Here is a 13,669-nt window from a genome sequence, read left to right as displayed (position 1 = left end):
GCACGTTTCGTCGGCGAGACGTGACCGCGAGCCTTCTCGGCGGAAAGGCGGGCGGAGGACGAAGAGAAGAGAAGAGAAGAGCGGGACGCAACCGCATGCTTGGGCTGCTGGCACATGCGAGCTCGGCGCGACGGACACGGGCGCGCGCACATACACGTGCAACGTGCGTGCGCCGGGTGGAGGTGTGGGATCGGCGGTTCTCTGCACCCGGCCCAACGAACGGACCGGTGGCGCAGGACTTTCCTCTGCGGACTGCGGTGGTGGCGCCGGAGGTAGAAGCGGGGAAGGTGCATGCATGCATGCATGCCACTGCCTCCGCCGCGGGGACAGCACTGGAGCCGAGCTATCTACGCGGATGCACATGTGCACGCTAGCTAGCTCTTGGACTTGGAGTTATTTCCCCACCGGGGAAAATATCAAGTGATACGGGCCATCACATGATACCCTGCTACGGGACTCTGTGGTGCCTTGAATGTACGTGCAAGGGACACGATCAGCTCACTTATTATTTACACATGCTCCCTTGGTCTAGGAATAAAGGTGCATCATATGCTGCCATCTTGGTCTAGGAATTAACATGACCTTAATATACATATATTTACAAGTGTATTACTTAGTTCACTAATTTACATAATTAAACCAAACAGCTTCACTACAGATCACTTGGTGACTCCATATTCTCCTTGTACGCCATCCTATGCTGGGCAGAAATGCACACTTACATGATAACATCAAGAATTACAACAACCTAATAAACCCTCTCAAAAGATCGTACAACATTAAATATGTGAAACCGTAAACACTTCTGTGACGCCAAATAACCTGCATGTCTGTTGCACCATCTAATTCTCCTGGTCAATTTTGTTGTTTCTTGACCTATAACAGCATGTAAAAAAATCGCTTGTTACACTAAGAGATCATGACATGCTCACAAGTCATAACCAGTAGTTATATGTTAAAATAGGTCTAGTATGTCATGTACACGTACCTTGTACGTATGTAATTGTATGCTGATTGTTATATATAGAGAGAGAGAGACGTGGAGAGGCTTTGCCCCACAGAAAACCCTAAACCCTATTCTCAAACTTGATATCAGAGCCTACCCTAGCCGCCGCCGCCCCTCCTCCCACCGCCGCCGCCACCGCCGCCGTCGCAGCTTCTTCGCGGCCGCCACGATGTCCACCGCGCCGACATCCACGATGACCCCCTCCTCTGCGCTCACGCTCACCACTCCCTCCGCGCTCGTCCCGATCGCCCCCGTCATCGCTCCACCCGCCGTGGCGGCTCCCACACCCGTCCTTCCGCCCATCGCGGTCGCGCTTGACCGCGGCAACTTCATGCTCTGGAGGGCGCTTGCCTTCCCAAACTTCGCCGGAGTGCGCCTCCACGGCTTCCTCAACGGCTCGGCCACCGCGCCGGCGCCGACCGTGACGACAGGCACCGGCGATGCCGCCCGCACCGTGTCCAACCCCGACTATGAGCAATGGTGGACGCTGGATCAGAAGGTTCTTGGGCATCTCCTTGGTTCGATGAGCGTGGAGATCTCCGCGCAGCTCATTGGCTGCAGGTCGGCCACCGCCGCCTGGGCGGCCGTGCACACCATGTTCGCCGCCGAGAACAGCGCCGGCGTGCGCAACCTCCGGCGCGAGATTCAGGCGCTGCGCAAGGGAGATCGTCCCGCCGGCGAGTACATGCAGAAGGTCAAGGCCCTCGCTGACTCGATGGCCGCCGCCGGCTCTCCTCTTCGCGATGATGAGATCATCAACTATATGCTGAATGGGCTCGGCTCGGCGTTCAACCCCATCGCCGCCTCCATGAACTTCGCGGGCGTGCCAATCACGCTTCTCGCGTTCTACTCCAGCGTTCTCCACTACGAGGCCCTTCAGCACCAGCAGTCCGAGCACGAGGATTGGCAGTCCTCCGCCAACGCCGCGTCTCGGCCGGTCTACAACAACACTTCCGACCGAGCCTCCGATTCTAGCCGCCAGAGCGGCGGCCGCACCTCCGTCGGTTCCCTCCCGCCCAGCTCGGGCGGCTATGGCAACAACCAGGGCATCGCCTCTGGTCATAACAACAATGGCGGCAATGGCCGCAATGGAGGAGGAAACGAAGGTGGCAACGGGGGTGGTCGCAACCGCCGCTGGCGTCCCCGGTGCCAGCTATGCAAGAATTGGGGTCATGAGGCCGGCGACTGTCGCAGCCGCTATGATCACGACCACCGCGCCGCCAACTCTGCGTCCACACCCTCCTCCCATGAGCCACCGCACTGGATCCTGGACACCGGTGCGATGGACCACCTGACGAATGATCTTGATCGCCTGCACTTCCACGAGCGCTATGGCGGGAAGGATCAAGTGCAAGTGGCAAACGGTGCAGGTTTGTCTATTTCGCATATTGGTCATTCCACTATACCCGGTTCATCTCTTCGCTTACGCAATATTCTTCGTCTACCACATATTCATCAACATCTTCTCTCCGTTTATCGTCTCGTCCTTGATAATGATGTTTTTGTGGAATTTCACCGTTTCTTTTTCCTTGTCAAGGACACGGCCACGAAGAAAATCCTTCTTCACGGTAGATGTCATGGTGGCCTCTACCCCATACCGTTTGGTCGCGCATCGTCATCCTCCACCCGCCAAGCGTCCCTCAGCGTCAAAACCACCCCGTCCCAGTGGCATCAGCGTCTCGGTCATCCCTCGAATAATATTGTTCAACACATTGTTAGGAATAATGATTTAGTGTGTTCTTCTGAACGTCAGACTTCCGTGTGTGATTCTTGTCAGCGTGCTAAAAGTCGATAATTGCCTTATAATTTATCACATCATGTTTCAACTATGCCTCTTGATTTAATTCATTCGGATGTTTGGGGCCAGCTATTGCTTCTTCCGGAGGTTATAAATATTATGTGAGCTTTGTTGACGATTACTCATGTTTCTCTTGGATTTATCTCCTTAAGCATAAGTCTGACGTTGAGCAAGTATTTTATGCCTTTCAGGACCATGTTGAGCGTCTTCTCCACACTAAAATCATAGCTGTTCAGTCCGACTGGGGTGGTGAGTATCACCGGTTGCATCGTTATTTCCAACGCACTGGCATCTCTCATCGTGTGTCGTGCCCGCACACGTCTCAACAGAACGGCATTGCTGAACGCAAACACCATCATCTTGTTGAAACGGGTCTGGCTTTGCTGGCTCATTCTTCTCTCCCATTGCGTTTTTGGGATGAGGCCTTCCTTACGGCATGCTATCTCATTAATCGCATGCCTACACCTGTTCTTCAACACGATACACCCATCTACCGTCTCCTTAAGGTGCACCCATATTATAAGTTTCTTCGCACTTTTGGGTGCACCTGCTGGCCTAGTTTGCGCAAATATAATGCACACAAGCTTGCTTTCCGATCCACCATGTGTGTTTTCTTGGGCTATAGTCCGATGCATAAGGGATACAAGTGTCTTGATCGTTCCACAAGACGTATTTACATCTCCCGTGATGTTGTTTTCGACGAGTCTATTTTTCCCTATGCCACTCCTGGGGTCACTATCGATGTCTCTTCGTTGGCTGATGTTCTCTCTTTTCCTCCCACCGAACCGGCTACGGGTGACCATATGCGCAAATACGACTTGTCCTATTTGTCTACTGACACGCCTGTCCCAGGCCCTGTTACTTCTGTGCACGATTCTTCGGCTCCGCCCTCTCCGATGCCCAACGTGCATGGCGCCTTCACGCCCTCTGCCCGCCGCCCCCACGTGGCTGACGCCCAGCCCTCCTCGGCGATCGACGTGCATGGGCCATGCACGTCTCCCCGCTCGGCTCCCGCGTCGCCTAGCTCGGCTCCCGCATCGCCCGGCTCGGTCGCCGCCTCGCCCGGCCTGACTGGTCCATCAGCTGCCGCCGTGCCCGGCTCGCCCGACCCGTCCACGGGCCCGGCCACCTCGCCCGGTTCCTCCGTGGCCTCCTTGCCGCACGGTGATGCAGTGTCCTCCGCTCCGGTCCTCGAGGATGCGGCTCCGTCATCACTACCGCAGCTTGCGTCGCCCTCTATTGAGGGGAGTTCAGCTCCCTCGACCGCGACGCCCCCAGCTGCTCCTGCACACACCATGGTTACCCGCACCCGTGATCATACTCGCCGTGCCCTTGTTCCTACTGACGGGACTATCCGCTATGATCCCCGTCGCCGTGCGTTTCTTGCGGTGCCTGTCTCTCATCGTGACGCTCTCCGTGAGACTGCCTGGCGTACCACGATGATTGATGAACTCACCGCTTTGCATCACAACAAGACTTGGGTTCTTGTGCCTCGGCCGCGCGGTGTCAATGTTGTCGGGAGCAAATGGATATTCAAGACTAAGCACCGTCCGGATGGCTCTGTTGATAAGTACAAAGCTTGTTTGGTCGCCCGTGGTTTCACACAGCAGCTTGGCATTGACTATGGTGATACCTTCAGTCCGGTTGTCAAGCCGGCCACTGTTCATTTGGTTCTTGCCTTGGCTATTTCTCATGGCTGGAGTCTTCGGTAGATTGATGTCAGCAATGCTTTTCTTCATGGGTATCTCTCCGAGGACGTCTATATGCAGCAGCCACCTGGTTTCGAGGATGCTCGTTTTCCCTCGCATGTGTGCAAGCTTCAGCGCACCCTCTATGGACTCAAGCAGTCCCCTCGTGCATGGTACGCTCGGCTCAGTGCCCGTCTTCTCGCTTTGGGGTTTGTCTCCTCCAAAGCAGATACATCTCTGTTTTACTTCCGCTATCATGATGTTCAGATCTATATGCTTGTCTATGTGGATGACATTGTCATTGCCGGATCTTCTCCATGCGCGGTTGATGGCCTTGTTCAAGCCCTCGCTGCCAGTTTTCCTATCAAGGACCTTGGGCCGTTGGAGTATTTCCTTGGTTTGGAAGCGTCCTACAATTCAGGGGGGATGACATTGACTCAAGGAAGTATGCCTTGGATCTTTTACACCGTGTGAGCATGGAGAATTGTAAGCCTACTTCCACACCGTTGTCTACTTCCGAGCAGCTTGCACGAGTGTCTGGACGGCCTCTCAGTACCGATGATTCTTTCCGGTATTGTAGTGTTGTTGGTGGACTGCAATACTTAACACTCACCCGTCCGGATATTTCATTTGCCGTGAACAAGGTGTGTCAGTTCCTCTCGCAGCCCACTGATGCTCATTGGGAAGCAGTTAAGCGGATTTTACGCTATGTGAAAGGGACATTGCACACAGGGCTGAAATTTCGCAAGGCTGTCTCTACTAGCATTAGTATCTTCACTGATGCAGATTGGGCAGGTTGTCCGGATGATCGTCGATCAACTGGAGGTTTCGCCATATTCGTTGGACCGAACCTCATTTCCTGGAGTTCGAAGAAACAACCAACAATGTCGAGGTCGAGCACAGAGGCCGAGTACAAAGCCTTGGCGAATGGAGTTGCTGAAGCCATCTGGGTAGAGTCACTACTCAAAGAGCTTGGAGTGTCTCGGCAGTGTGTTCTGGTTCTCTGGTGTGATAACTTAGGGGCCACATATCTAGCTGCCAACCCAGATTTCCATGCACGTACCAAGCACATCGAGATTGATTTTCACTTTGTACGTGAGCGTGTTGCTTCTGGAGCTCTTGAGGTCAGATTCATTTCTTCTAACGATCAGCTGGCTGATGTGTTTACTAAACCAGCCACTAGACAGATGCTAGACCGTTTTAGTACCAATCTAAACCTTGTACAGAGTAGAAGTTCAGATTGAGGGGGAGTGTTAAAATAGGTCTAGTATGTCATGTACACGTACCTTGTACGTATGTAATTGTATGTTGATTGTTATATATAGAGAGAGACGTTGAGAGGCTTTGCCCTACAGAAAACCCTAAACCCTATTCTCAAACTTTATATTCACCTCTTTTTCTTCTTTCCACTTTTCCTATGTAGTTAATCAAGAAAGTAGCAGTCAACAATCGCACATGTACACTGAGTTCAGTGTGCCGAGTATGAAAGGTCTGTTACTCGCCCTCCATGTCATTGTTCTCTTGTTAGAAAACTAAACAATGCTTACATCTTATTTTACCCATAATATTTGTAGATAGTCAAAGAAGACACTATTTTGATTAGCAGGCCAGTTTATTTGGCCAGCAAGTCAGCCTATTACACTTTGATAAAGTAATTTTGATCCATCAAACTTTCCTAATTCCAGCTGCTGCAAAGTGAGAACAAGTACATAGATTTCCAATACTGGGAGGTCCCAGCCTGACCTAGAGTTCTACTAGGATTTTCTGTTAGTCAAGCATTATTGAGCTTCATTTGGCATGAATTCTAGTCAATCACTCTAAATGCCCACTTATGCTAGGCTGTACATGAGGTTTTCAACTACTGTATGTAAGAAACATTCTATGACACTTTATAAGAAAGATTACGTGTATATACAATTCAGATGGACATATTAGGACAAGAAGTGGTGATTAATATTATGACACTGCTGGATTAGATGCCAGAACCAATGACTGAACAAGAACATCACGATGTTGCAGTAATCATTCTTCTAAATCTTCAAGATTAAAATATTGATGCATATCTCCACTACGAATTAACTTTAACATCTGTTGCGACTGAAATGTGAGACACATAATTTTATACTAGAACTAATAGTACATGTAGCTGTATCTGCATGATTTTTCCACTTCGTTCATTTGTTGACATACAATTGAACAGTTGAGTTGTGACACTCTAGCCCTGTCTAGAAGTAACCCACGACTCACAAAAGGAAAATAGCCAAACAAAGAGGCACCTTCTTGTGTGCCTATATGTTCTAAAAAATATTTCATAGTGATAATGCTTTTGCACATCAACACTTATTCAGAGCTTTCCTATCATTAAGGGCTACATTGTGGAGAACAATTGAAAAGGAAACCTATATTCTCAAAAAAAGATGTCCAGACGAACACTAAAGTTGTTGCTGCCACACTTCTCTACGTAGCTGCCGACTGCTACTGCCTACTGTTACATCTTCCTTACTACAGGCAACTATTGTTGCTTTATTTAGTTTAACTGTCCTAATAGGATGACATATTGGTTTCAATTCTATATGGATACCCACAAGTAAATCCATTATTTAATGAGATTATAGGATGAACTTACCATATAGAGATCGGCTTTTCCAATATGTGTTGCACTTAGTGACGAACGAGCCGCGGGCAAGCATGGATTACAACTCTGGGCTGGTCCAGAACTTCCAATGTGCGCAGCACTGCAGTTGGAGGACGCAGATTGAGGTCTAAACGCAGCGGCATGTAGCGGCAGATCAAGCTCAGCTGTCAGAGGTGATCGGACGTGCGCCGTTGTTGCCGGCGAGACATGCCCCGTGGTATCCACAATGGAGCATATGGAATACGCACTTCGGCTGAATCACAGAATAACCCAGGGTGTCTTTTGCATAAATTGCAATGCGAACTGAGCCTGCTCCATCCTGTGCCTCAAGTCCAGATCGAACGGCCAACAAGGTCTCATATCAGGGGATCATGCCACACACGGTATCACCAGATATGCACTCTTCCTCACCGCACGGGAGATGAAAGTTCAGGGCGAATGAACGAATTGATGGCGTTTTCTTGTGAGAAGGGCTGGCTAGTTTGAACTCTGAACCACGGACTGGTCGTCGTCCGTCGTGCAGTGGATCTACACTACACATCGATCTCAGGTTTTTGTTGTCATCTTCATCAGTGCACCTGCAAATGTCTTGCTATTGTGCAAGCTTAACGATTTCTTGTCTTCCTGGAAATACCCTTTTTGTGCTTGGGTCGCGTGTGTTATAGATGTGTTTGATCTCTACCTTTTGTGTTTTCTGAAAAAGGGTACTCTTTATTGACTTTGGATACTGGTTGGATCGATGTTGAGCAAGTATCTTGATGTTAGAACTCTTCCAATGCAAAGGTGCTTAGATGAGGTGCTAACTGCATTAAATGCCTTAGCAACTCAAGTCCCCAATGCATAGATGCTTAAGACTAGCCATAATGGGAGTAACTTCGGTAGTAACATCGAGTCCAACTCAGGAAATTTGCTTATGTGGCAATGAGTTAATGAGGAGAGATGTAATACTAGTAACTTAGCTAGTTACTGTAACATCACATGTCCCAATGCAATATGAGTCTATAACCTAATAAATGAATATTTTGCATGTTACCACACTTATGTTACTACCCACTATTGAGGTAGTAACATAGTCTAGGGATATGTGTATGTTACTAGTGTATGTTACTATCCATTGTGGCTAGTCTAAGACTAGCCACAATGGGTAGTAACATAAGACATGTTACTACTCTATGTTACTACTTCTATAGTGGGGAGTAACATATGTGTGATAACATGCCTTCATTTATGAGGCTATAGACTCATCTTGCCTTAATATGTGTGATGTTACTCATACTAGGAGTAACTAGATATGTTACCACATGCCTCTCTTTCTTCATTTATTGCTTGCCACATCATCCATTTTATCTAGATATGTGTGATGTTACTACCTATGTTACTCCCATTGTGGGTAGTCTAACTTGTTGTTGCTAAGGCTAGCCATAGTGGGAGTAACTTAACACATCCCAAGACAATTTTGCTTATGTGGCAAGTATTTAATGAGGAAAGAGGTGCTTGTGGTAACATAATATGTTACTGTAACATAGCACTTCCCGAGGCAAAATGAGTCTATGAGATAATAAATGAAGCAATCTATGATACTACTACTATGTTACTTTGCACTATGGAGGTAGTAACTTACACTAGTATTATATGCATGACACTAGTCTAAGTTACTCTCCACTATGACCAACCTAAGGCTGCTCATAGTGGGGAATAACTTAGATGGTAACATGCATATGTTACTAGTCTATGTTACTACCTCTATAGTGCATTGTATCATATATTAGTATCATAGGTGGTCTCATTTATTGCCATGCATGGCACATAGTAGCATCACATTTATTATGTTACAGTATCTACCTATGTTACTATAATCATCTCTCTCTTCTTTAATTGCCTGCCACATAAGCATGTTTGCAAGTCCCAAGCGCATGATACTACTTATGTTACCCCCACTATGGCTAGCCTAAGCACACTTTATTTGATGAGTTAGCACCTAAAGCCTTTCATGCATTGGTCAAATTGTTTCATTTAAGTGGTTTGCCTAGGTTCTCGCGCTTGATATTGGTTTTTCCTGGGTCATCAAAGTACTCTCTCTCTCCCCTCCTTAAATGTTGTGCCATGTCATTTTTTTTACTTATGTGGCATGCTTAGCACCTGTCCACGGTGAAGCACTGGGAGGGGCCTTACGATGCAACTGTATCTGTATGATTGCTGAATGGATAAGGCGTGGCATGGTTCCTTCCAGGTAGCCACCAAAGAAGACGGGAATAGCTAGTATCAACCAATCAACGTTAGCACGGTCAGCCAGTCCAGCTGAGACATATCTGTTCGTTAAGATGAAAACTGAAAGTCTGAAACATATCACTCTTTTCATACATATATTCCCCGTGAAAACGTACAAAAATTGGGTTCATCCTCTACAAGATTTTGCCATGAGTACAGATGAGCTAACCCAACACGACGACGCCGCGGTCAATATATGATCAAGCGAGGGAAGAACCAACATCTAGCAGTTCAAAGAAACTCACCACAATTACCCGATCTGCAGTACAAATAGCTCCTGATATCCCATGGTAAATACAGTAACTAGCTAGCTAGCTGATTCCGTGCGCTTTAGTCTTCGCCCCAGCAGCACTATGTTACCGTCTGTTCCCTCTTCCTCTGGGCTCTGTTCTTCACTCGCCCCAGTAAGTTACCGTCTTCCCGATCTTCTGCAGAGCCTTCACCACTTCCTCCGGGGTGATGTTCCCCGTCACGGTCACCTTGTTCGTTTCTTTCTCGAGCTGGTAGCTCTCCATGTCTGCACATACGCACGCACAAACCAGGTTAATAATTAATCATATACAGATATACTGCAAGTATGGAAAGTGAGACTGTCTTTTGTCGAGTGGGTCAGAGGCTTTCGTACCATCGATCGTCTTGATCGCCTTCTTGATCGACTTGATGCACCTGTCGCAGTGCATCCCGACCTTGAGCTCCACCACCTGCCAGCATCCATCCATAAAATCAACTTTCCATGTCCATAGGCACAGTAGTTCTTCGGATACATACATACATACTGTTGAATAAACAGAAGATCTGACCAGTAACTTACAGCCATGGCTTGGCTTCTCGGCGAGCAGAACTGAACAGGAGACTGCTACTGTGGAGGTGCAGCCACCACTTACTTCTCGGTGAGCTCGGGAGTAGAGAGGTTTCAGTCTCTGTATCCTGGAGCTTATATAATGCGTCTGTACCTTTCTCATTTCTACAAGCAACGGCAAACTTTTGTTCTCCACCGTGAATGACAAAGCACACAGCATCGGTTCGCTTTAAAGCTGTCATCGTGAAGGCAGGGCATTGGAGCATTTCTTTCACACTTGGAGAGGGACTCTACAGGTTGCCCAAGGCTACCATGAAACGCGCAAGAATCCACTTTTGAACTGGCTCCAGCTAAATCTTTCTGAAGTTACTGGAACACACTAGCTGACATGGTACATTATTCTTTAACCAGAGGCTTACACATGATTTCATATTTCATCATCATCGTCATAGTAGGTGCCTCTCAAAATAATCAAGAGAGACTTTCTTCTTCTTCTTCTAGTAACGTGCAATACAAAAAGAATCAATGAAAGATGACATCTGTTGGAGTGTCAAGGTAGATGATCTGAATAAAACTGGACTAAGTAATGACTGACGACCTAAAGTCCTGTGCAGAACATGACAAACCAGGAGCATAACAATGTCAAAATGGTGACATCGATCACGAAAAGCAAGAATCTATCCGTCAGCTTTCGCATAAGTATACAGCATCAGTCACCATCCAATAGCTGCGGTCAACTTTGGAGCTGGACGCTACTGCCATTTGCAACAATTTCTTCGGCGCCGGCTTGCCTCTGCCGTCCAGACTCTACCACCGGCTGGACGGGCGGGATCATCTCGCCGTCCACCGCGAGATGGACGGCAGCATCGATCCCCTCGTGCATCCCAACGCAGACCGGCACGTCCGGCCCTCGCTCCGGGTCACCGCCGTCCACCAGCTTCCCGTAGAGACCGCCGTCGTCCCTCAGGCCGTACAGGTTCGCCGTGCGCACCTCCTGCGCGAGCGCGCACGGCCAGCAGAGCAGCCACTGCGCGTAGTCCGTCAGCGACGACGAGCCGCAGCACCACCTGCTCCGGGGCAGCCCGAGCCGCTTCCTCATCTGGATCCTCCAGAAACCGCCGTACAGGAGGCCGAGGAAGCAGAGCACCACCCCGGCGGCGCCGAAGGCGTCGCTGAGGGCGTAGTCGTGGATGCTGAGCGCCGTGACGTTGAACACCCACAAGGGCGCGACGCACAGCAGCAGGAACATGGCGGTGTGCATGTACATGTTGCCCAGCCCGAGCCGCTCCATGTTCCAGCCGAACACGCAGAACGTGCACAGGAACGACAGGTAGCACGCCGCCGGGTCCTCGCCGCAGTCCAGCAGCTCCCCCGCCCACATCGGGTTGCCGACAGCCGTCGTTTCTTCCGGCGATTCTTCGGCTCCGGCTGAGTGGAGCTGCTTGGCCTCTTCGCAGGAGGCGGCAGCGACGTCGTCGTCTCTGCCTAGAGGGCTGTACACCATATGAGCGCCGGCGACGACCGGCGCGGCGACGCCGAGGATGAAGAAGAAGTTCTCGGCGAACTCGGAGCGTGACCTGCTTGGGTAGCCCCAGTAGAGGCTGCACTCCATGTACTGCGAAATGCATGTAATGTGGAGGAGGGCCACCACGAAGGACATGTGCGCTCGCTCGTTGGGACGGCGGGCGCCATTCTTGCAGTACACCTTTCTTACCTCGGCGGCGTCCTCCGGCTGCCACCGGCAGAGGAGAACGAGGTGGTGGACGAGGATGGGGTGCTGGTAGATGCTCATGAGCGTGAAGAGCGCGTTGAGGATCTGGTTGTCGATCTCTATCCAGTGGTGCCTCAGTGCCCTGGAAGGGAATGCCTTCTTCAGCAGCCCCAACAGGAGCAGCCCAAGCATGGCGCCGGCGGCGGCGACGCAGAGCAGCCAGATGAGTAGGGCGATGTTGAGGGGATGCTTGAGGTGGTTCTTGCAGATGGCGAGCAGTGAGCTCCAGTCGACAGTTCTGATGAAGTGGACATGGAGGTAGCGGTGGACGCCGATCGATGGCAGCTGAAATTTTCCCAGTGGCGCGCAGACGTTGATGTCCTTCAGCCATTGCACTGAAGGCGTTGCTTTCAGGAAATCCAGAAGCCTTCTCTCGTGTTGGTGTTCCCCTTGCATTAGTCCGTCGTGAAGGGTAGGGACTGTGATGTGATATTCAGTCAAAATTGGTGGATTTGCATCTGAATTTGGTATGTCTTCTATGTCTTCCTCGGCAACAGTGTTACCCATTTCTGTATGTGTGACTGAAATCTGTATTATTGGTTGAGCAGAGACAGAGGATGATGAACTTGAAGCTGTGAGTTAATGGAATTGAAGTGTTCTTTCTGCTATAAAAGTAGTTAAAATGACTCTGGATTTCTGGCATCAAGTAGGATGAGCATACTAGTGGAACCTGAAATATGCATGCGAGATGAAGATTTTGATATAAATCCAGTGATCATTTCAATGTACTCTAGCAAATTCTCCAAAAGTACAGTTAGGCTAGGCCACAAATATTGTTCTGGAATAATATGTTAATCATCAGAGCATGTTCACTGGACACTATGATCCAGAAGTGCGAAATTTTGCGTTTCAGAAATCCTTAGTCAGTTCTGCACAAACTAGGGAAATCACCGGAATGTATGAGATTTCTTTAACGAAAAAATGTTTCCTCTTCTGAACCTCAAAAGCATAGGCACAAAAGGACCCGCACCAAATCAAACAGCCGCCGCTAAATGATCGTCCAATTCATAAGCGTCCCCTAAGAACAGAGGAGCACACGAATTATAGCAAAACTGAACATACCTCTTAGGAGGAGAAGCCGATCGAAGGAAAATCCCCAACCGGATAGAGGATCACCCAGGAAGAACTGGACAAAAAGCCGCTCGATTGATCATCCGAATCCAGATCGCAGCAGGCGCGAAGGATCCTGAATGAGGGGGGAAGCGTGGGACCTCCGATGAACTGGTTCTGTTGAGTGTAGGGGAAAGCGGTCGGCAGGTTAGTTGAAGTACGGGGTATCTGACCCACACCAACGGGACAAAGGTCTTTCCTGGGTTTGCGAGCAAAAAGGACTTCATCGCGAATAGTATAGCAGTCAGTCTTGACTCTTGACTCGTCGTCAGTAGCGCGCCGCTCCGACGGGACTCGAGGAAGCGCTCGGCTTGGTGCGCCCGGCTGAACCAGTCAAGCTTGGAGGCAATGGCGATACGACATAATATGCTCCCATGCTGGTTGAAGCGTGCAGCCTGTTCCTGCGTCGGTGGCTCGTGATGCGACCCACGGAGCAATGTTTTTTTCTCGTGGGATAAAAATCGGCGAGCGTTGGAAACACAAGGAGCGATTTATTTATTTATTCTTTTTGAGAAAAGAGGCCTCCTTTTTTTTCTTTTTTCTTTTTCTTTTAGAAAAGGCCTTGATGGCTAGCTTTAGTAATATCAAATAACA

The 13,669-nt window shown here is 49.3% G+C and overlaps 1 protein-coding gene across 4 annotated transcripts; it reads right to left on the bottom strand.

Moving 5' to 3' along the window:
* Positions 1 to 10,643: 10,643 nt before the first annotated feature.
* On the bottom strand, positions 10,644 to 13,377 carry LOC123071252 (uncharacterized). 4 transcript variants are annotated; one of them, XM_044494779.1, is made up of 2 exons: positions 13,028 to 13,377; positions 10,644 to 12,486 (listed from the first exon to the last, which is right to left on the bottom strand). In XM_044494779.1, the coding sequence occupies exon 2, from the start codon at positions 12,470 to 12,472 to the stop codon at positions 10,928 to 10,930; it is 1,545 nt and encodes a 514-aa protein (XP_044350714.1). In that variant the 5' UTR covers positions 12,473 to 12,486; positions 13,028 to 13,377; the 3' UTR covers positions 10,644 to 10,927. The 4 variants fall into 4 exon arrangements, with proteins under 4 accessions (XP_044350714.1, XP_044350715.1, XP_044350712.1 ...); XM_044494780.1 differs by having other exon boundaries at positions 10,644 to 12,474; XM_044494777.1 differs by having other exon boundaries at positions 10,644 to 12,635; positions 13,028 to 13,376.
* Between the last annotated feature and the right edge of the window lie 292 nt (positions 13,378 to 13,669).

The sequence above is a fragment of the Triticum aestivum genome, chromosome 3B, assembly GCF_018294505.1.
Source record: "Triticum aestivum cultivar Chinese Spring chromosome 3B, IWGSC CS RefSeq v2.1, whole genome shotgun sequence".
NCBI classification, from domain to species: Eukaryota; Viridiplantae; Streptophyta; class Magnoliopsida; order Poales; family Poaceae; genus Triticum; species Triticum aestivum.
Note: the sequence above shows the minus strand (reverse complement) of the source record. Positions and strands in the feature narration are given on the sequence as shown.

Excerpts from the sequence above, each read along its gene's own strand:
- LOC123071252 (XM_044494779.1), bottom strand. The coding sequence starts at position 12,472 with ATGGGTAACACTGTTGCCGAGGAAGACATAGAAGACATACCAAATTCA.